At 46.2% G+C, this 23,189-nt stretch overlaps 1 protein-coding gene across 1 annotated transcript in view; it reads left to right on the plus strand.

The window, feature by feature from the left end:
• LOC311141786 (electrogenic sodium bicarbonate cotransporter 1-like) overlaps positions 1 to 23,189 on the plus strand; it is a gene marked incomplete at both ends in the record, with an annotated part of 148,705 nt that overhangs the window by 116,664 nt on the left and 8,852 nt on the right. Inside the window, 5 exons of the mRNA XM_084177238.1 lie at positions 2,704 to 2,837; positions 3,021 to 3,295; positions 12,959 to 13,035; positions 18,998 to 19,183; positions 22,860 to 22,973. Of these exons, the coding sequence (XP_084033364.1) occupies positions 2,704 to 2,837; positions 3,021 to 3,295; positions 12,959 to 13,035; positions 18,998 to 19,183; positions 22,860 to 22,973 (786 nt within the window). The remainder of the gene's footprint in view (positions 1 to 2,703; positions 2,838 to 3,020; positions 3,296 to 12,958; positions 13,036 to 18,997; positions 19,184 to 22,859; positions 22,974 to 23,189) is intronic.

The following is a 23,189-nucleotide window of genomic DNA, read 5'->3' on the forward strand; positions in this document are numbered from 1 at the left end:
TGTAAACTTCTGACCCACTGGGAATATGATGAAAGAAATAAAAGCTGAAATAAATAATGCTCTACTATTATTCTGATATTTCATATTCTTAAAATAAAGTGGTGATCCTAACTGACCTAAAACAGGGAATTTTTACTAGGATTATTTATTTATTTTTTATTTCACCTTTATTTAACCAGGTAAGCCAGTTGAGAACAAGTTCTCATTTACAACTGCGACCTGGCCAAGATAAAGCAAAGCAGTGCGATAAAAAACAACAACACAGAGTTACATATGGGGTAAAACAGAACATAAAGTAAAAAAGACAACAGTAAATATATATACAGTGTGTGCAAATGTAGTAAGTTATGGAGGTAAGGCAATAAATAGGCTATAGTGCAAAATAATTACAATTTAGTATTAACACTGGAGTGATAGATGTGCAGAAGATGATGTGCAAATAGAGATACTGGGGTGCAAAAGAGCAAAATAAATAACAATATAGGGATGAGGTAGTTGGGTGGGCTAATTTCAGATGGGCTGTGTACAGGTGCAGTGATCGGTAAGCTGCTCTGACAACTGATGCTTAAAGTTAGTGAGGGAGATAAGTGTCTCCAGCTTCAGAGATTTTTGCAGTTCGTTCCAGTCATTTGCAGCAGAGAACTGGAAGGAATGGCGGCCAAAGGAGATGTTGGCTTTGGGGATGACCAGTGAGATATACCTGCTGGAGCGCATACTACGGGTGGGTGTTGCTATGGTGACCAATGAGCTAAGATAAGGCGGGGATTTGCCTAGCAGTGATTTATAGATGGCCTGGAGCCAGTGGGTTTGGCGACGAATATGTAGTGAGGACCTGCCAACAAGAGCGTACAGGTCACAGTGGTGGGTAGTGTATGGGGCTTTGGTGACAAAACGGATGGCACTGTGATAGACTACATCCAATTTGCTGAGTAGAGTGTTGGAAGCTATTTTGTAAATGACATCACCAAAGTCAAGGATCGGTAGGATAGTCAGTTTTACGAGGGCATGTTTAGCAGCATGAGTGGAGGAGGCTTTGTTGCGAAAATAGGAAGCCGATTCTAGATTTAACTTTGGATTGGAGATGCTTAATGTGAGTCTGGAAGGAGAGTTTACGGTCTAACCAGACGCCTAGGTATTTGTAGTTGTCCACATATTCTAAGTCAGACCCGCCGAGAGTAGTGATTCTAGTCGGGCGGTCGGGTGCAAGCAGCGTTCGATTGCCATTTAAGAGCAGTTGGAGGCCACAGAAGGAGTGTTGTATGGCATTGAAGCTCGTTTGGAGGTTTGTTAACACAGTGTCCAATGAAGGACCAAATGTATACAAAATGGTGTCGTCTGCATAGAGGTGGATCTGAGAGTCACCAGCAGCAAGAGCGACGTCATTGATATACACAGAGAATAGAGTCGGCCCGAGAATTGAACCCTGTGGCACCCCCATAGAGACTGCCATAGGTCCAGACAACAGGCCCTCCGATTTGACACATTGAACTCTATCTGAGAAGTAGTTGGTGAACCAGGCGAGGCAGTCATTTGAGAAACCAAGGCTATTTAGTCTGCCAATAAGAATGCGGTGATTGACAGAGTCAAAAGCCTTGGCCAGGTTGATAAAGACTGCTGCACAGTAAAAAAAATTGTTTAAATGTATTTGGCTAAGGTGTATGTAAACTTCCGACTTCAACTGTAGATCAGGGGTGTTAGAATATCAGGATTTAGATCAGTGGTGAACTTTACTATCAGTGATAATATGTACATCAGTGGGGTTAAACTATCAGGTTGCAGATCAGGGTTGTTAAACTATCAGTCATATTATGTAGATCAGGGTCGTTAAACTATCCGGATGTAGATCAGGGGTGTTAAACTATCAGGATGTAGATCAGGGGTGTTAAACTATCAGGATGTAGATCAGGGGTGTTAAACTATCAGGATGTAGATCAGGGGTGTTAAAATATTAGGATGTAGATCAGTGGTGAACTTTACTATCAGTGATAATATGTACATCAGTGGGGTTAAACTATCAGGTTGCAGATCAGGGTTGTTAAACTATCAGTCATATTATGTAGATCAGGGTCGTTAAACTATCCGGATGTAGATCAGGGGTGTTAAACTATCAGGATGTAGATCAGGGGTGTTAAACTATCAGGATGTAGATCAGGGGTGTTAAAATATTAGGATGTAGATCAGGGGTGTTAAACTATCAGGATGTAGATCAGGGGTGTTAAACTATCAGGATGTAGATCAGGGGTGTTAAAATATTAGGATGTAGATCAGGGGTGTTAAACTATCCGGATGTAGATCAGGGGTGTTAAACTATCGGGACGTAGATCAGGAGTGTTATACTAACAGGATGTAGATCAGGGGTATCAAACTCTTTTCCCCCAATTGGCAGCATTCAGTTTTCACTGTTGTCCAAAGATCGTTTTCCCCCGAAGACAGGAAATTTACTTTTGTATTTTTACTGAAACCTCCCGCCAGTGCCCCTCCCCTTCCCAGTTGGATGACAGTGAAGTTTCAGAGAGAGAACAGATATTTCCTGTCGGGCAGGAAGCCCCCTCCCCCCTCTCCTCTCCTCTGTAGCCCACCACCATGAGCACGGTTCATCTCCCGGTTGCACTCTTACACTCTGCTTCTGTGTTAGGGTTACACTCTACACTGTGTTCTAATGTATTAAAGATCTGTTCTACTGTGTTCTACTGTGTACTCCAGGGGGTGTTGGAGAGCTTCCTGGGCACGGCGGTATCTGGAGGGATCTTCTGTCTGCTGGCTGGCCAGCCTCTCACCATCCTCAGCAGCACTGGACCTGTCCTGGTCTTCGAAAGGCTCCTCTTCAACTTCAGCAAGTTAGTGTCTTTACTTTACTCCTCTATCATGGAGTTCTAACTAACCATGTGCAATGACTTTGACTACCTGGAGTTCTATCTAACCACGTTGAATTCTGGTCATGGTTACTGTTGTTACAGTAACTAACCATGGCCATTCCCTCTCTCCTCTCTCTGTCCCTCTCTTTCTCCTCTCTCCTCTAGAGACAATGACTTTGACTACCTGGAGTTCCGGCTGTGGATTGGTCTGTGGTCTGCGTTCTTTTGTCTGGTGCTGGTTGCTACTGACGCCAGCTACATGGTTCAGTACTTCACCCGATTCACAGAGGAGGGTTTTTCCTGCCTCATCTCCTTCATCTTCATCTATGATGCCTTCAAGAAGATGCTGAAGCTGGCTGACTACTACCCCATCAACTCTGACTACCAGATCGACTATGTCACCCAGTATGACTGTATGTGTATGGCCCCTACCATCTTAGGTAAGACCTACCTACCAACTTAAGCTTTCATGGCTGGGATACGTTCTTTCCGCCTCTGGCGCACAGCTTCAGAAAAGTCCTCATTGAGGGAGATGTTGGTTCCTCTGAAGTTCTCTCCAGAACAGCCATCTTGTCCTTAAAACTCAGGAACTTGACCACTATCGGCCTGGGTCTGTCACCTGGGCTGGTTACATGTTTTCCAGACCTGTGGGTTAGGGTCAGGGCTCCAGACCTGTGGGTTAGGGTCAGGGCTCCAGACCTGTGGGTTAGGGTCAGGGCTCCAGACCTGTGGGTTAGGGTCAGGGCTCCAGACCTGTGGGTTAGGGTTAGGGCTCCAGACCTGTGGGTTAGGGTCAGGGCTCCAGACCTGTGGGTTAGGGTCAGGGCTCCAGACCTGTGGGTTAGGGTCAGGGCTCCAGACCTGTGGGTTAGGGTCAGGGCTCCAGACCTGTGGGTTAGGGTCAGGGCTCCAGACCTGTGGGTTAGGGTCAGGGCTCCAGACCTGTGGGTTAGGGTCAGGGCTCCAGACCTGTGGGTTAGGGTTAGGGCTCCAGACCTGTGGGTTAGGGTCAGGGCTCCAGACCTGTGGGTTAGGGTCAGGGCTCCAGACCTGTGGGTTAGGGTCAGGGCTCCAGACCTGTGGGTTAGGGTCAGGGCTCCACCTCAATCTTTGTATGATCCAGCTGCAGCTTTTCAGTGATAATTTTTCTCACTTTCTCCTCAGACTCGGCCCAGTTCTCATGTGAAGACTGGTATGCCATCCACAACAATGTTATTCCTCCTGGATTGTCCATCTAGATAGTCTGTTTTCCCAATAATCTGTAATAATGACTCACAGACAGTGCTGATGTCATCTCGCGTGGACTTACAGTTTGTTGTCATCTTGCTGCATTTCTATTTCAGGACATCCAACTCTCCTTGGGAGCAGTGCAAACATATATATTGTATTTTTGGTAGATTTTTTTTTGTATTCTTTCTTAAAACTGCATTGTTGGTTAAGGGCTTGTAAGTAAGCATTTCACTTTAAGGTCTACACCTGTTGTATTCGGCGCATGTGACAAATACAATTTGATTTGATTTGAAACTGTTCTTAAGGCCATATTGTCCATTCATCCACCTCTCCTTGGGAGCAGAGCAAACATTTCTTAATGACCTCACTGGCCAGATCGTCCATTATTTTGGTAGTTGATTCCATCAGTATTTGGACAAAGCTGTTAAAGCTATTTTCCTGTTGTTGTAACAACTGTTTCTAGAACCCTTTTTGTTTGTTTAAAAGATTATTCACCTTTGATAAAGAAACACTATCCTCTCCATTATTCCCGCCTCTGGCTTTGGATGCTATGGTAGCAACATAGGCTAACGCTGGTACTCCACGCAGTCCGTTCCAGACAGGGGAGGTCCCAGGACAGATTTACACAAACAGCAGGGCTTTAGGCAGCCAGAAGCCTGGTACCATCCATGGTCCCAGGGCAGATTTAAACAAACAGCAGGGCTTTAGACAGCCAGAAGCCTGGTACCATCCATGGTCCCAGGGCAGATTTAAACAAACAGCAGGGCTTTAGACAGCCAGAAGCCTGGTACCATCCATGGTCCCAGGGCAGATTTAAACAAACAGCAGGGCTTTAGACAGCCAGAAGCCTGGTACCATCCATGGTCCCAGGGCAGATTTAAACAAACAGCAGGGCTTTAGACAGCCAGAAGCCTGGTACCATCCATGGTCCCAGGGCAGATTTAAACAAACAGCAGGGCTTTAGACAGCCACAAGCCTGGTACCATCCATGGTCCCAGCCACAAGGGCTAACTGTGTCGCGGGCTGTGTTCAAGCTGTCAATGAAACCTGGCTAGCTTGATAGCTAGTTAGCAGTTAGGCTAGCTGCTACGCCAAGCAGCTCTTCACACTTTTGGTTGGCAGGATCCCTGGACAGATAGTAGCGGTCCCAGCAGCTATGGCTAACTGCGTCGCAGGATCCAAATTCAAAAGGTAGCTAGTAACCAAACTTTTTCAATAGAACACTTTTTCAGAGACATTCAAAACTTTCAAAACAACAAACCGAGCTCTCCCTTGTTCAAAGTGTGTGTGCGTGTGTCATAGTTAAGCTCCTATGCATGGCTGAGCTAGGAGGAGGAGGGGAAGGAGGAGGGGAAATGCAGACCAAGCAGGAAGCAAATGAACCAGTCAGTGTTTCAGAAGACTGATGCATGGTAGATTCTCACTGAAGCAAGCTGAAACATGTCAGCATTCTGCTGCTTTTCAAGGTTGTTGCTATAAACATATACAGATGCAATGTTCTGAAGAAAGGACAACATCAAGGAGACACTTATTGAATATATCTGATAGCTAATAGTCACTAATATACTGCATTCAAACTGGTGAAATTGTCACAATACTCTAGTCAAAATGAAATAGTCAAAATGATACTGTAGTGAAACTAGTGAAAGTCAAAATGATACTGTAGTCACTACTATAACAAGTTAAATAGTCAAAAGGATACTGTAGTCTCTAGTGAAACAAGTGAATTTGTCCAAATGATACTGTAGTCTGTAGTGAAACAAGTGAAATAGTCAAAACGATGCTGTAGTCTCTAGTGAAACAAGTGAAATAGTCAAAATGATGATGTAGTCTGTAGTGAAACAAGTGAAATAGTCAAAATGATGCTGTAGTCTCTAGTGAATCAATCAATCAATTTTCAATCAATTTTATTTTATATAGCCCTTCTTACATCAGCTAATATCTCGAAGTGCTGTACAGAAACCCAGCCTAAAACCCCAAACAGCTAGTAATGCAGGTGTAGAAGCACGGTGGCTAGGAAAAACTCCCTAGAAAGGCGAAAACCTAGGAAGAAACCTAGAGAGGAACCAGGCTATGAGGGGTGGCCAGTCCTCTTCTGGCTGTGCCGGGTGGAGATTATAACAGAACCATGCCAAGATGTTCAAAAATGTTCATAAGTGACAAGCATGGTCAAATAATAATCAGGAATAAATCTCAGTTGGCTTTTCATAGCCGATCATTAAGAGTTTGAAAACAGCAGGTCTGGGACAGGTAGGGGTTCCATAACCGCAGGCAGAACAGTTTAAACTGGAATAGCAGCAAGGCCAGGCGGACTGGGGACAGCAAGGAGTCACCACGGCCGGTAGTCCCGACGTATGGTCCTAGGGCTCAGGTCTCTCAGTTGGCTTTTCATAGCCGATCATTAAGAGTTGAAAACAGCAGGTCTGGGACAGGTAGGGGTTTCGTAGCCGCAGGCAGAACAGTTGAAACTGGAATAGCAGCAAGGCCAGGCGGACTGGGGACAGCAAGGTGTCATCATGCCCGGTAGTCCTGACGTATGGTCCTAGGGCTCAGGTTCTCAGAGAGAAAGAGAGAACGAGAGAATTAGAGAGAGCATACTTAAATTCACACAGGACACTGGATAAGACAGGAGAAGTACTCCAGGTGTAACCAACTAACCCCAGCCCCCCGACACATAAACTACTGCAGCATAAATACTGGAGGCTGAGACAGGAGCGGTCCGGAGACACTGTGGCCCCATCCGAAGAAACCCCCGGACAGGGCCAAACAGGAAGGATATAACCCCACCCACTCCGCCAAAGCACAGCCCCCGCACCACTAGAGGGATATCCCCAACCACCAACTTACAATCCTGAGACAAGGCCGAGTATAGCCCACAGAGGTCTCCACCACAGCACAAACCAAGGGGGGGCGCCAACCCAGACAGGAAGATCACGTCAGTAACTCAACCCACTCAAGTGACGCACCCCTCCCAGGGACGGCATGAAAGAGCACCAGCAAGCCAGTGACTCAGCCCCTGCAACAGGGTTAGAGGCAGAGAACCCCAGTGGAGAGGGGAACCGGCCTGGCAGAGACAGCAAGGGCTGTTCGTTGCTCCAGCCTTTCCGTTCACCTTCACACTCCTGGGCCAGACTACACTCAATCATATGACCTACTGAAGAGATAAGTCTTCAGTAAAGACTTAAAGGTTGAGACTGAGTCTGCGTCTCTCACATGGGTAGGCAGACTGTTCCATAAAAATGGAGATCTATAGGAGAAAGCCCTGCCTCCCGCTGTTTGCTTAGAAATTCTAGGGACAATTAGGAGGCCTGCGTCTTGTGACCGTAGCGTACGTATTGGTATGTACGGCAGGACCAACTCGGAAAGATAGGTAGGAGCAAGCCCATGTAACGCTTTATAGGTTAACAGTAAAACCTTGAAATCAGCCCTTGCCTTAACAGGAAGCCAGTGTAGGGAAGCTAGCACTGGAGTAATATGATCAAATTTCTTGGTTCTAGTCAGGATTCTAGCAGCCGTATTTAGCACTAACTGAAGTTTATTTAGTGCTTTATCCGGGTAGCCGGAAAATAGAGCATTGCAGTAGTCTAACCTAGAAGTAACAAATGCATGGATTAATTTTTCTGCATCATTTTTGGACAGAAGATTTCTGATTTTTGCAATGTTACGTAGATGGAAAAAAGCTGTCCTTGAAACAGTCTTGATATGTTCGTCAAAAGAGAGATCAGGGTCAAGAGTAACGCCTAGGTCCTTCACAGTTTTATTTGAGACGACTTTACAACCATCAAGATGAATTGTCAGATTTAACAGAAGATCTCTTTGTTTCTTGGGACCTAGAACAAGCATCTCTGTTTTGTCCGAGTTTAAAAGTAAAAAGTTTTTTGCCATCCACTTTCTTATGTCTGAAACACAGGCTTCTAGCGAGGGCAATTTTGGGGCTTCACCATGCTTCATTGAAATGTACAGCTGTGTGTCATCCGCATAGCAGTGAAAGTTAACATTATGTTTTCGAATAACATCCCCAAGAGGTAAAATATATAGTGAAAACAATAGTGGTCCTAAAACGGAACCTTGAGGAACACCGAAATGTACAGTTGATTTGTCGGAGGACAGACCATTCACAGAGACAAACTGATATCTTTCCGACAGGTAGGATCTAAACCAGGCCAGAACTTGTCCGTGTAGACCAATTTGGGTTTCCAGTCTCTCCAAAAGAATGTGGTGATCGATGGTGTCAAAGGCAGCACTAAGGTCTAGTAGCACGAGGACAGATGCAGAGCCTCGGTCTGATGCCATTAAAAGGTCATTTACCACCTTCACAAGTGCAGTCTCAGTGCTATGATGGGGTCTAAAACCAGACTGAAGCATTTCGTATACATTGTTTGTCTTCAGAAAGGCAGTGAGTTGCTGCGCAACAGCTTTTTCTAAAATTTTTGAGAGGAATGGAAGATTCGATATAGGCCGATAGTTTTTTATATTTTCCGGGTCAAGGTTTGGCTTTTTCAAGAGAGGCTTTATCACTGCCACTTTTAGTGAGTTTGGTACACATCCGGTGGATAGAGAGCTGTTTATTATGTTCAACATAGGAGGGCCAAGCACAGGAAGCAGCTCCTTCAGCAGTTTAGTAGGAATAGGATCCAGTATGCAGCTTGAAGGTTTAGAGGCCATGATTATTTTCATCATTGTGTCAAGAGATATAGTACTAAAACACTTAAGTGTCTCTCCCGATCCCAGGCCCTCGCAGAGCTGTGCAGATCCAGGACAGCTAAGCCCTGGAGGAATACGCAGATTCAAAGAGGAGTCCGTAATTTGCTTTCTAATGGTCATGATCTTTTCCTCAAAGAAGTTCATGAATTTATCACTGCTGAAGTGAAAGCCATCCTCTCTTGGGGAATGCTGCTTTTTAGTTAGCTTTGCAACAGTATCAAAAAGAAATTTTGGATTGTTCTTATTTTCCTCGATTAAGTTGGAAAAGTAGGATGATCGAGCAGCAGTGAGGGCTCTTCGGTACTGCACGGTACTGTCTTTCCAAGCTAGTCGGAAGACTTCCAGTTTGGTGTGGCGCCATTTCCGTTCCAATTTCCTGGAAGCTTGCTTCAAAGCTCGGGTATTTTCTGTATACCAGGGAGCTAGTTTCTTATGACAAGTGAAATAGTCAAAATGATGATGTAGTCTGTAGTGAAACAAGTGAAATAGTCAAAATGATGCTGTAGTCTGTAGAGAAACAATTCAAATAGTCAAAATGATGCTGTAGTCTCTAGTGAAACAAGTAAAATAGTCCAAATGATGCTGCAGTCTGTAGTGAAACAAGTGAAATAGTCAAAATGATGCTGTAGTCTCTAGTGAAACAAGTGAAATAGTCAAAATGATGATGTAGTCTGTAGTGAAACAAGTGAAATAGTCAAAATGATGCTGTAGTCTCTAGTGAAACAAGTGAAATAATCAAAATGATGCTGTATTCTCTAGTGAAACAAGTGAAATAGTCAAAATGATGCTGTAGTCTGTAGTGAAACAAGTGAAATAGTCAGAATGATAATGCAGTCTCCAGTGAAATAATCAAAATGATACTGTAGTCTCTAGTGAAACTAGTGAAATAGTCAGAATGATAATGCAGTCTCCAGTGAAATAGTCAAAATGATACTGTAGTGAAACTAGTGAAAGTCAAAATGATACTGTAGTCACTAGTATAACAAGTTAAATAGTCATAATGATTCTGTAGTCTGCAATGAAACAAGTAAAATAGTCATGATGATACTGTAGTCTCTAGTGAAACAAGTGAAATAGTCAAAATCATGCTGTAGTCTGTAGTGAAACAAGTCAAATAGTCAAAATGATAATGCAGTCTGAAGTGAAATAGGTGAAATATCTAAAAAGATTACGCATTTTTACAACATAGCCAATTTAGATTTTGTGGCTGTGGTAACTAGTGGAAACCGTTGTGCCTGTTGCACACGCATTCGGAAAGTATTCAGACCCCTCGACTTTTTCCACATTTTGTTACATTACAGCCTTATTCTAAAATGGATTACATTGTTTTTCCCCCTCATCAATCTACACACAATACCCCATAATGACAAAGCAAAAACAGGTTTTTATAAATTTTTACAAATGTATTAAAATAAAAAAAATGCAAATATCACATTTACATAAGTATTCAGAGCCTTTACTCAGTACTTTGATGAAGCACCTTTGGCAGCAATTACAGCCTCAAGTCTTTTTGTTTTTACAAATATTTCTAAAAACCTGTTTTCGCTTTGTCATTATGGGGTATTGTGTGAGGGGAAAAAACAATTTAATCCATTTTAGAATAAGGCTGTAACTTAACAAAATGTGGAAAAAGTCTTAATACTTTCCGAATGCACTGTATCTGCCCTCTCATTGGCTAGGATGGTCCCAGCTGATCTTGCCTCCTCCCGACTGCCTTCCATTTTTGAATACTTTTATTTTCATTGTTAGAGCAGCCACTAGAGTATCTGGTCAATATAATGGAGAATCTGTGGTGTTAGTCTGATCCTGAATGATTCATGTGACAGACATTACATTTATATTCTGTCCCATGGTGCTTTTCTCTGCTGTTGCTTGGGTTGTATCTATCACCCTGTCCTCCGCCTCCCCACCACCCCTGCCTTGACATCCTCCCCCTCCCCACCACCCCTGCCTTGACATCCTCCCCCTCCCCACCACCCCTGCCTTGACATCCTCCCCCTCCCCACCACCCCTGCCTTGACATCCTCCCCCTCCCCACCACCCCTGCCTTGACATCCTCCCCCTCCCCACCACCCCTGCCTTGACAGCAACCACCCCTGCCACTACCTCTGCCTTGACAGCAACCACCTCTGCCACCACCCCTGCCTTGACAGCAACCACCCCTGCCACCACCCCTGCCTTGACAGCAACCACCCCTGCCACCACCCCTGCCTTGACAGCAACCACCTCTGCCACCACCCCTCCCCACCACCCCTGCCTCCAGCTAAAGGCCAGGAATCTCCGGAGGGAAACAACAGATGTTTAAATGAGTTCCCAGTTGCTGCTGGCAGGGGTCATAGTGGGATGCCAGGTTGGTTGTTGCTGGCAGGGGTCATAGTGGGATGCCAGGTTGGTTGCTGTTGCAGGGGTCATGGTGGGATGCCAGGTTGGTTGCTGCTGGCAGGGGTCATGGTGGGATGCCAGGTTGGTTGCTGCTGGCAGGGGTCATGGTGGGATGCCAGGTTGGTTGCTGTTGCAGGGGTCATGGTGGGATGCCAGGTTGGTTGCTGCTGGCAGGGGTCATGGTGGGATGCCAGGTTGGTTACTGTTGCAGGGGGCATGGTGGGATGCCAGGTTGGTTGCTGTTGCAGGGGTCATGGTGGGATGCCAGGTCGGTTGCTGTTGCACGGGTCATGGTGGGATGCCAGGTCGGTTGCTGCTGGCAGGGGTCATGGTGGGATACCAGGTTGGTTGCTGTTGCAGGGGTCATGGTGGGATGCCAGGTTGGTTGCTGTTGCAGGGGTCATGGTGGGATGCCAGGTTGGTTGCTGTTGCAGGGGTCATGCTGGGATACCAGGTTGGTTGCTGCTGGCAGGGGTCATGGTGGGATGCCAGGTTGGTTGCTGTTGCAGGGGTCATAGTGGGATGCCAGGTTGGTTGCTGTTGCAGGGGTCATGGTGGGATGCCAGGTCGGTTGCTGCTGGCAGGGGTCATGGTGGGATGCCAGGTTGGTTGCTGTCGCAGGGGTCATGGTGGGATGCCAGGTTGGTTGCTGCTGGCAGGGGTCATGGTGGGATGCCAGGTTGGTTGCTGTTGCAGGGGTCATGGTGGGATGCCAGGTTGGTTGCTGCTGGCAGGGGTCATGGTGGGATGCCAGGTAAACTGTTGCAGGGGGCATGGTGGGATGCCAGGTTGGTTGCTGTTGCAGGGGTCATGGTGGGATGCCAGGTTGGTTGCTGTTGCAGGGGTCATGGTGGGATGCCAGGTTGGTTGCTGTTGCAGGGGTCATGCTGGGATACCAGGTTGGTTGCTGCTGGCAGGGGTCATGGTGGGATGCCAGGTTGGTTGCTGTTGCAGGGGTCATAGTGGGATGCCAGGTTGGTTGCTGTTGCAGGGGTCATGGTGGGATGCCAGGTTGGTTGCTGTTGCAGGGGTCATGGTGGGATGCCAGGTTGGTTGCTGTTGCAGGGGTCATGGTGGGATGTCAGGTTTGTTGCTGCTGGCAGGGGTCATAGTGGGATACCAGGTTGGTTGCTGTTGCAGGGGGCATGGTGGGATGCCAGGTTGGTTGTTGTTGAAGGGGTCATGGTGGGATGCCAGGTTGGTTACTGTTGCAGGGGGCATAGTGGGATACCAGGTTGGTCGCTGTTGCAGGGGGCATGGTGGGATGCCAGGGTGGTTACTGTTGCAGGGGGCATGGTGGGATGTCAGGTTGGTTGCTGTTGCAAGGGTCATGGTGGGATGCCAGGTTGGTTGCTGTTGAAGAAGTCATGGTGGGATACCAGGTTGGTTGTTGTTGAAGGGGTCATGGTGGGATGCCAGGTTGGTTGCTGTTGCAGGGGTCATGGTGGGATGCCAGGTTGGTTGCCTCTATTGGGGGTCATGGTGGGATGCCAGGTTGGTTGCCTCTATTGGGGGTCATGGTGGGATGCCAGGTTGGTTGCTGTTGCAGGGGTCATGGTGGGATGCCAGGTTGGCTGCTGTTGCAGGGGTCATGATGGGATGCCAGGTTGGTTGCCTCTTTGGGGTCATGGTGGGATGCCAGGTTGGTTTCCTCTATTGGGGGACATGGTGGGATGCCAGGTTGGTTTCCTCTATTGGGGGTCATGGCCTTTAACCCTTGAAGGAAAATCAATGTCTTAACATCTAGATTAATTCTGAAACTGATTTTTTCTCTTGTTGTCATCCAGAAAACAGTACGGGGGTGTTCGGAGATCCTCTGGATGCTGATAGCACTGCTGTCTGGTACTTCAACAACACTGATCTAGTAAGTCCCCCAACCCTAACCCCTAACTCTAAACCCTCAGGATGCTGATAGCATTGCTGTCTGGTACTTCAATAACACTGATCTAGTAAGTACCCCAACCCAAACCCTGACCCCTAACCCCTAACCCCTAAAATGAAAAAGGGGGACCAAATACTAAGTCTGACGTGCATATTGTTTTGTCTCTTCAGCCTCTCATATTGTTTTGTCTCTTCAGCCTCTCATATGGTTTTGTCTCTTCAGCCTCTCATATTGTTTTGTCTCTTCATCCTCTCATATTGTTTTGTCTCTTCATCCTCTCATATTGTTTTGTCTCTTCAGCCTCTCATATTGTTTTGTCTCCTCAGCCTCTCATATTGTTTTGTCTCTACAGCCTCTCATATTGTTTTGTCTCTTCATCCTCTCATATTGTTTTGTCTCTTCATCCTCTCATATTGTTTTGTCTCTTCAGCCTCTCATATTGTTTTGTCTCTTCATCCTCTCATATTGTTTTGTCTCTACAGCCTCTCATATTGTTTTGTCTCTTCAGTCTCTCATATTATTTTGTCTCAACAAATCAAATCAAATCAAATTTTATTGGCCACATGCTCCGAATACAACAGGTGCAGACATTACAGTGAAATGCTTACTTACAGCCCTTAACCAACAGTGCATTTATTTTTAATACAAAATTAGAATAAAACAACAAAAAAGTGTTGAGAAAGTTGAGGTAGTTGAAGTAATATGTACATGTGGGTAGAGTGACAATGCATAAATACTTAACAGAGTAGCAGCAGCGTAAAAAGATGGGGTGGGGGGGCAGTGCAAATAGTCTGGGTAGCCATGATTAGCTGTTCAGGAGTCTTATGGCTTGGGGGTAGAAGCTGTTGAGAAGTCTTTTGGACCAAGACTTGGCGCTCCGGTACCGCTTGCCGTGCGGTAGCAGAGAGAACAGTCTATGACTAGGGTGGCTGGAGTCTTTGACAATTTTGAGGGCCTTCCTCTGACACCGCCTGGTATAGAGGTTCTGGGTGGCAGGAAGCTTGGCCCCAGTGATGTACTGGGCCGTACGCACTACCCTCTGTAGTGCCTTGCGGTCGGAAGCCAAGCAGTTGCCATACCAGGCGGTGATGCAACCAGTCAGGATGCTCTCGATGGTGCAGCTGTAGAATCTTTTGAGGATCTGAGGACCCATGCCAAATCTTTTCAGTCTCCTGAGGGGGAATAGGCTTTGTCATGCCCTCTTCACGACTGTCTTGGTGTGTTTGGACCATGATAGTTTGTTGGTGATGTGGACACCAAGGAACTTGAAGCTCTTTACCTGTTCCAGGACAGCCCCGTTGATGAGAATGGGGGCGTGCTCAGTCCTCTTTTTTTTCCCTGTAGTCCACAATCATCTCCTTTGTCTTGGTCACGTTGAGGGAGAGGTTGTTATCCTGGCACCACACGGCCAGGTCTCTGACCTCCTTTCTATAGGCTGTCTCATCGTTGTCGGTGATCAGGCCTACCACTGTTGTGTCGTCAACAAACTTAATGATGGTGTTGGAATCGTGCCTGGCCATGGGTGAACAGGGAGTACAGGAGGGGACTGAGCTCGCACCCCTGAGGGGCCCCCGTGTTGAGGATCAGTGTGGCAGATGTGTTGTTACCTACCCTTACCACCTGGGGACGGCCCGTCAGGAAGTCCAGGATCCAGTTGCAGAGGGAGGTGTTTAGTTTCAGGATCCTTAGCTTAGTGATGAGCTTTGAGGGCACTATGGTGTTGAATGCTGAGCTGTAGTCAATGAATAGTATTCTCTAGGGGTGTAACGATTCGTTTTAACAACGATTCGATTTGTATCACGATTCGTGGTTGTCGATACGATTCAAGGACGATATTAGTTCATTTAGAACGATACGATCCGAAACGATTCAGTGACTTGAAAACGATTCAGTAACCTTTTAGCCAAAAATTCAACCAGTGTGACTGAAATAAATACCTGGATACTGGACAGTGCAGGTGAAGTTTCCTAGATTCCTGTTTCTTGTAAGGACCGCAATGGTGGCTTGATAATTTCTCGCTCGTCGGCTTCTCCTCTGTCGTCCGCCATGCTATGTTTTGTTGTCTTTGCGCCTTTGCGCTGCTGCTGGCGCGGGGCGATGACGTCACAGATAGGCAGACTGAATCGAGTAATGTTTAAAGCCTTTATCATTAAAAGTGCTAAGAAAAAACATCCATATAAAGTCTGACGTGCTTAAATCCAATGGGTTATTTCCTAGTATCGATACAATCGATTTATTACATTTTAAAACGATGTTAGATTGATATATGTTGTCCAAAAGGCCAACTCGCCGAGCACAGATCGATGTAGTTGGATCATAGGAATATAAATCGATACATCGATGTAGTAGATGGATCGTTACACCCCTAGTATTCTCACGTAGGTGTTCCTCTTGTCCAGGTGGGAAAGGGCAGTGTGGCGTGCATTAAAGATTGCATAATTTGTGGATCTGTTGGGGTGCTATGCAAATTGGAGTGGGTCTAAGGTTTCTGGGATAATGGTGTTGATGTGAGCCATGACCAGCCTTTCAAAGCACTTCATGGCTACAGACGTCTGTGCTACGGGTCGGTAGTCATTTAGGCAGGTTATCTTAGTGTCCTTGGGCACGGGGATTATGGTGGTCTGCTTGAAACATGTTGGTATTACAGACTCAGTCAGGGACATGTTGAAAATGTCAGTGAAGACACTTGCCAGTTGGTCAGCACATGCTCGGAGTACACGTCCTGGTAATCCGTCTGGCCCTGCAGCCTTGTGAATGTTGATCTGCTTAAAAGTCTTACTCACATTGGCTACGGAGAGCGTGATCACATAGTCATCCGGAACAGCTGGTGCTCTCATGCATGCTTCAGTGTTGCTTGCCTCGAAGCGAGCATAGAAGTGGTTTAGCTCGTCTGGAAGTCTTGTGTCACTGGGCAACTCGTGGCTGTGCTTCCCTTTCTAGTCTGTAATAGTTTTCAAGCCCTGCCACATCCGACGAGCGTCAGAGCCGGTATAGTACGATTCAATCTTAGTCCTGTACTGACTCTTTGCCTGTTTGATGGTTCGTCGGAGGGCATAACGGGATTTCTTATAAGCGTCCGGGTTAGAGTCCCGCTCCTTGAAAGCGGCAGCTCTACCCTTTAGCTCAGTGCGGATGTTGTCTGTAATCCATGGCTTCTGGTTGGGGTATGTACGTACGGTCACTGTGGGGACGGATGTCATCGATGCACTTATTGATGAAGCCAGTGACTGATGTGGTGTACTCCTCAATGCTATCTGAAGAATCCCGGAAAATGTTCCAGTCTGTGCTAGCAAAACAGTCCTGTAGCTTAGCATCTGCGTCATCTGACCACTTTTTTATTAACCGAGTCACTGGTGCTTCCTGCTTTAGTTTTAGCTTATAAGCAGGAATCAGGAGGATAGAGTTATGGTCAGATTTGCCAAATGGAGGGCGAGGGAGACTTTGTATGCGTCTCTGTGTGTGGAGTAAAGGTGGTCTGGAGTTGTTTTCCTCTGGTTGCACATTTAACATGCATTTAAGTCCCCGGCCACTAGGAGTGCTGCCTCTGGATGAGCGTTTTCCTGTTCACTTATGGCCTTATACAGCTCATTCAGTGCAATCTTAATGCCAGCATTGGTTTGTGGTGGTAAATAGACAGCTATGAAAAATATAGATGAAAACTCTCTTGGTAAATAGTGTGGTCTCCAGCTTATCATAAGATACTCTACCTCAGGCGAGCAAAACCTAGAGACTTCCTTAGTATTTGATTTTGTGCAGCAGCTGTCGTTCTCCGCTAACATCAAGGCGGTGACCCGATCCTGCAGGTTCATGCTCTACAACATTCGGAGAGTACGACCCTGCCTTACACAGGAAGCGGCACAGGTCCTAATCCAGGCACTTGTCATCTCCCGTCTGGATTACTGCAACTCGCTGTTGGCTGGGCTCCCTGCCTGTGCCATTAAACCCCTACAGCTCATCCAGAATGCCGCAGCCCGTCTGGTGTTCAACCTTCCCAAGTTCTCTCACGTCACCCCCCTCCTCCGCACACTCCACTGGCTTCCAGTTGAAGCTCGCATCCGTTACAAGACCATGGTGCTTGCCTATGGAGTAGTGAGGGGAACGGCACCTCCGTACCTTCAGGCTCTGATCAGTCCCTACACCCAAACGAGGGCATTGCGTTCATCCACCTCTGGCCTGCTGGCTCCCCTTCCTCTGCGGAAGCATAGTTCCCGCTCAGCCCAGTCAAAACTGTTCGCTGCTCTGGCACCCCAATGGTGGAACAAGCTCCCTCACGACGCCAGGACAGCGGAGTCACTCACCACCTTCCGGAGACATTTTAAACCCCACCTCTTTAAGGAATACCTGGGATAGGATAAAGTAATCCTTCTACCCCACCCCCCCCCCAAAAAAATAAATAAATATATATATATATAATAATTGTAAAGTGGTTATCCCACTGGCTATAGGGTGAATGCACCAATTTGTAAGTCGCTCTGGATAAGAGCGTCTGCTAAATGACGTAAATGTGCCCTTGAGCAAGGCACTTAACCCTAATTGCTCCTGTAAGTCGCTCTGGATAAGAGCGTCTGCTAAATGACTAAAATGTAAATGTATGTATGTTTACAAATATACACAGACTGCCACCCCTTGTCTTATCGGAGTCAGCCGTTCTATCCTGCCGATGTAGCGTATATCCCGCCAGCTGTATGTTATCCATGTCGCCGTTCAGCCACGACTGTGAAACATAAGATATTACAGTTTTAATGTCCCGTTGGTAGGATAAGCGTAATCTTAGGTCATCTAATTTATTTTCAAATGATTGAACATTGGCTAATAGGATTGATGGGAGCGGCAGTTTACTCGCTCGCCGTCTGATCCTTACAAGGCACCCCGACCTACGTCCACGATATCTCCGTCTCTTCCTCATGCGAATGACAGGGATTTGGGCCTTGTCGGGTGTCTGTAGGATATCCTTCGTGTCCGACTTGTTGAAGAAAAAATCTTAGTCCAAGAAGAGGTGAGTAATCACTGTCCTGATATCCAGAAGCTCTTTTTGGTTATAAGAGACAATGGCAGAAACATTATGTACAGAATAAATTACAAATAACGCGGAAAAACACACATAATAGTACAATTGGTGAGAGGGCTGTAAAACGGCAGCCATCTTCTCCGGCGCCATTCTATCTTGTTTTGTCTCTACAGACTCTAAGTCATATTGTTTTGTCTCTTCAGCCTCTCATATTGTTTTGTCTCTTCAGCCTCTCATATTGTTTTGTCTCTTCATCCTCTCATATGGTTTTGTCTCTACAGCCTCTCATATTGTTTTGTCTCTTCAGTCTCTCATATTGTTTTGTCTCTTCAGCCTCTCATATTGTTTTGTCTCTTCAGCCTCTCATATTGTTTTGTCTCTTCAGCCTCTAAGTCATATTGTTTTGTCTCTTCAGCCTCTCATATGGTTTTGTCTCTACAGCCTCTCATATTGTTTTGTCTCTTCAGCCTCTCATATTGTTTTGTCTCTACAGCCTCTCATATTGTTTTGTCTCTTTAGCCTCTAAGTCATATTATTTTGTCTCTTCAGCCTCTCATATTGTTTTGTCTCTTCAGCCTCTCATATTGTTTTGTCTCTACAGCCTCTCATATTGTTTTGTCTCTTCAGCCTCTCATATTGTTTTGTCTCTTCAGCCTCTCATATTGTTTTGTCTCTTCAGCCTCTCATATTGTTTTGTCTCTTCAGCCTCTCATATTGTTTTGTCTCTTCATCCTCTCATATTGTTTTGTCTCTACAGCCTCTCATATTGTTTTGTCTCTTCAGCCTCTCATATTGTTTTGTCTCTTCAGCCTCTCATATTGTTTTGTCTCTTCACCTCTCATATTGTTTTGTCTCTACAGCCTCTCATACTGTTTTGTCTCTTCACCTCTCATATTGTTTTGTCTCTTCACCTCTCATATTGTTTTGTCTCTGCAGCCTCTGAATGCCACGTGGTCGTCCCTGTCTAAGAAGGATTGTCTGAAGTATGGAGGAGAGCTGGTGGGGAAGGCCTGTAAATATGTTCCTGACATCACTCTGATCTCCTTCATCCTTTTCCTGGGAACCTACACCACCTCCATGATGCTGAAGAAGTTCAAGGCCAGCCCCTTCTTTCCTACATGGGTCAGTACCTAACCCTAACCCTAACCCTAACCCTAACCCTAACCCTAACCCTAACCACCTCCATGATGCTGAAGAAGTTCAAGGCCAGCCCCTTCTTTCCTACATGGGTCAGTACCTAACCCTAACCCTAACCCTAACCCTAACCCTAACCCTAACCACCTCCATGATGCTGAAGAAGTTCAAGGCCAGCCCCTTCTTTCCTACTTGGGTCAGTACCTAGCCCTAAACCTAACCCTAACCCTAACCCTAACCCTAACCCTAACCCTAACCCTAACCCTACACCACCTCCATGATGCTGAAGAAGTTCAAGGCCAGCCCCTTCTTTCCTACTTGGGTCAGTACCTAACCCTAAACCTAACCCTAACCCTAACCCTAACCCTAACCCTAACCCTAACCCTAACCCTACACCACCTCCATGATGCTGAAGAAGTTCAAGGCCAGCCCCTTCTTTCCTACATGGGTCAGTACCTAACCCTAAACCTAACCCTAACCCTAACCCTAACCCTAACCCTAACCCTAACCCTAACCCTTTCCTACATGGGTCAGTACCTAACCCTAACCCTAACCCTAACCCTAACCCTACACCACCTCCATGATGCTGAAGAAGTTCAAGGCCAGCCCCTTTCTTCCCTACATGGGTCAGTACCTAACCCCTAAACCTAACCCTAACCCTACATGATGCTGAAGAAATTCAAAACCTTTCTTTCTAACCCTAACCCTAACCCTACAGGTGTCAGTATCTAACCCTAACCCTAACCCTAACCCTACAGGTGTCAGTATCTAACCCTAACCCTAACCGTACCCCTACTCTACACACTTAACCCTAACCCTACTGTACACACATTTACATTTACATCATTTAGCAGACGCTCTTATCCAGAGCGACTTACAAATTGGTGCATTCACCTTATAGACAGTGGGATAACCACTTTACAATGTTTTTTTTTTTTTTGGGGGGTGGGGTAAGGGGGGGTTAGGATTACTTTTTATCCTATCCCAGGTATTCCTTAAAGAGGTGGGGTTTCAAGTGTCTCCGGAAGGTGGTGAGTGACTCCGCTGTCCTGGCGTCGTGGGGGAGCTTGTTCCACCATTGGGGTGCCAGAGCAGCGAACAGTTTTGACTGGGCTGAGCGGGAACTGGTGTATAGCGAGAATAGGAGAGGGCCTAGAACTGAGCCCTGGGGGACACCAGTGGTGAGAGCACGTGGTGCGGAGACAGATTCTCGCCACGCCACTTGCTAGGAGCGACCTGTCAGGTAGGATGCAATCCAAGAGTGAGCCGCGCCGGAGATGCCCAACTCGGAGAGGGTGGAGAGGAGGATCTGATGGTTCACAGTATCAAAGGCAGCAGACAGGTCTAGAAGGACAAGAGCAGAGGAGAGATAGTTAGCTTTAGCAGTGCAGAGAGCCTCCGTGACACAGAGAAGAGCAGTCTCAGTTGAATGACCAGTCTTGAAACCTGACTGGTTTGGATCAAGAAGGTAATTCTGAGAGAGATAGCAAAAGAGTTGGCTAAAGACGGCACACTCAAGAGTTTTGGAGAGAAAAGAAAGAAGGGATACTGGTCTGTAGTTGTTGACATCGGAGGGATCGAGTGTAGGTTTTTTGAGAAGGGGTGCAACTCTTGCTCTCTTGAAGACGGAAGGGACATAGCCAGCGGTCAAGGATGAGTTGATGAGCGAGGTGAGGTAAGGGAGAAGGTCTCCGGAAATGGTCTGGAGAAGAGAGGAGGGGATAGGGTCAAGCGGGCAGGTTGTTGGGCACACACACACCTAACCCTAACCCTACCCCTACTGTACATAGCTAATCATAACCCTAACCCTACCCCTACTGTACATAGCTAATCATAACCCTAACCCTACCCCTACTGTACATAGCTAATCATAACCCTAACCCTACCCCTACTGTACATAGCTAATCATAACCCTAACCCTACCCCTACTGTAAACACCTAACCCTACCCCTACTGTAAACACCTAACCCTACCCCTACTGTAAACACCTAACCCTAACCCTGCTGTAAACACCTAACCCTAACCCTACTGTAAACACCTAACCCTACCCCTACTGTAAACACGTAACCGTAACCCTAACCCTACTGTAAACACCTAACCCTACCCCTACTGTAAACACCTAACCCTACCCCTACTGTAAACACCTAATCTTACCCCTACTGTAAACACCTAACCCTACCCCTACTGTAAACACCTAACCCTAACCCTGCTGTAAACACCTAACCCTACCCCTACTGTAAACACCTAACCCTACCCCTACTGTAAACACCCAACCCTAACCCTACCCCTACTGTAAACACCTAACCCTACCCCTACTGTAAACACCTAACCCTACCCCTACTGTAAACACTTAACCCTAACACTACCCCTACTGTAAACACCTAATCCTACCCCTACTGTAAACACCTAACCCTACTGTAAACACCTAACCCTACCCCTACTGTAAACACCTAACCCTAACCCTACCCCTACTGTAAACACCTAATCCTACCCCTACTGTAAACACCTAACCCTACCCCTACTGTAAACACCTAACCCTAACCCTACTGTAAACACCTAACCCTAACCCTACTGTAAACGCCTAACCCTAACCCTACTGTAAACACTTAACCCTAACCCTACTGTAAACACCTAACCCTAACCCTACCCCTACTGTAAACACCTAATCCTACCCCTACTGTAAACACCTAACCCTACCCCTACTGTAAACACCTAACCCTAACCCTACTGTAAACACCTAACCCTAACCCTACTGTAAACGCCTAACCCTAACCCTACTGTAAACACTTAACCCTAACCCTACTGTAAACACCTAACCCTACCCCTACTGTAAACACCTAACCTTAACCCTACTGTAAACACCTAACCTTAACCCTACTGTAAACACCTAACCCTAACCCTACCCCTACTGTAAACACCTAATCCTACCCCTACTGTAAACACCTAACCCTAGCCCTACTGTAAACAACTAACCCTAACCCTACCCCTACTGTAAACACCTAACCCTAAACCTACCCCTACTGTAAACACCTAATCCTACCCCTACTGTAAAAACCTAATCCTACCCCTACTGTAAAAACCTAATCCTACCCCTACTGTAAACACCTAACCCTACCCCTACTGTAAACACCTAACCCTACCCCTACTGTAAACACCTAATCCTACCCCTACTGTAAACACCTAACCCTAGCCCTACAGTAAACAACTAACCCTAACCCTACCCCTACTGTAAACACCTAACCCTAACCCTACCCCTACTGTAAACACCTAATCCTACCCCTACTGTAAAAACCTAATCCTACCCCTACTGTAAACACCTAACCCTAACCCTACTGTAAACACCTAACCCTAACCCTACCCCTACTGTAAACACCTAATCCTACCCCTACTGTAAAAACCTAATCCTACCCCTACTGTAAACACCTAACCCTACCCCTACTGTAAACACCTAACCCTACCCCTACTGTAAACACCTAACCCTACCCCTACTGTAAACACCTAACCCTACCCCTACTGTAAACACCTAACCCTACCCCTACTGTAAAAACCTAATCCTAACCCTGATATTGTCATTGTGACTGTCATTGTACATGTATATCTCTGTGTAGTTAATATATGTAACCCTAATCTGTTCTTGGTTCCATGTATGTCTCTCTCTTTGTAGGTGAGGAAACTCATCAGTGACTTTGCCATTATCTTGGCCATCCTGATCTTCTGTGGTGTGGACATGCTAGTAGGAGTGGACACTCCCAAGCTCATAGTCCCAACTGAGTTCAAGGTATGGCTAATTTCAGATGTATATCTACATTATTCATATACCACATATTTGTTTTAAATGTACATTAGATACACATTCTAATATTGCATGGTATGTGTGTGTGTCTGGGTAAACATACAGTACATATGTGTGTTGTTACTTGTTGATGTGTGTTGTTACTGGTTGATGTGTGGTGTTACTTGTCGATGTGTGTTGTTACTTGTTGATGTGTGTTGT

The sequence above is a fragment of the Coregonus lavaretus genome (assembly GCF_964263955.1).
Source record: "Coregonus lavaretus genome assembly, chromosome: 14".
Taxonomy (NCBI): domain Eukaryota; kingdom Metazoa; phylum Chordata; class Actinopteri; order Salmoniformes; family Salmonidae; genus Coregonus; species Coregonus lavaretus.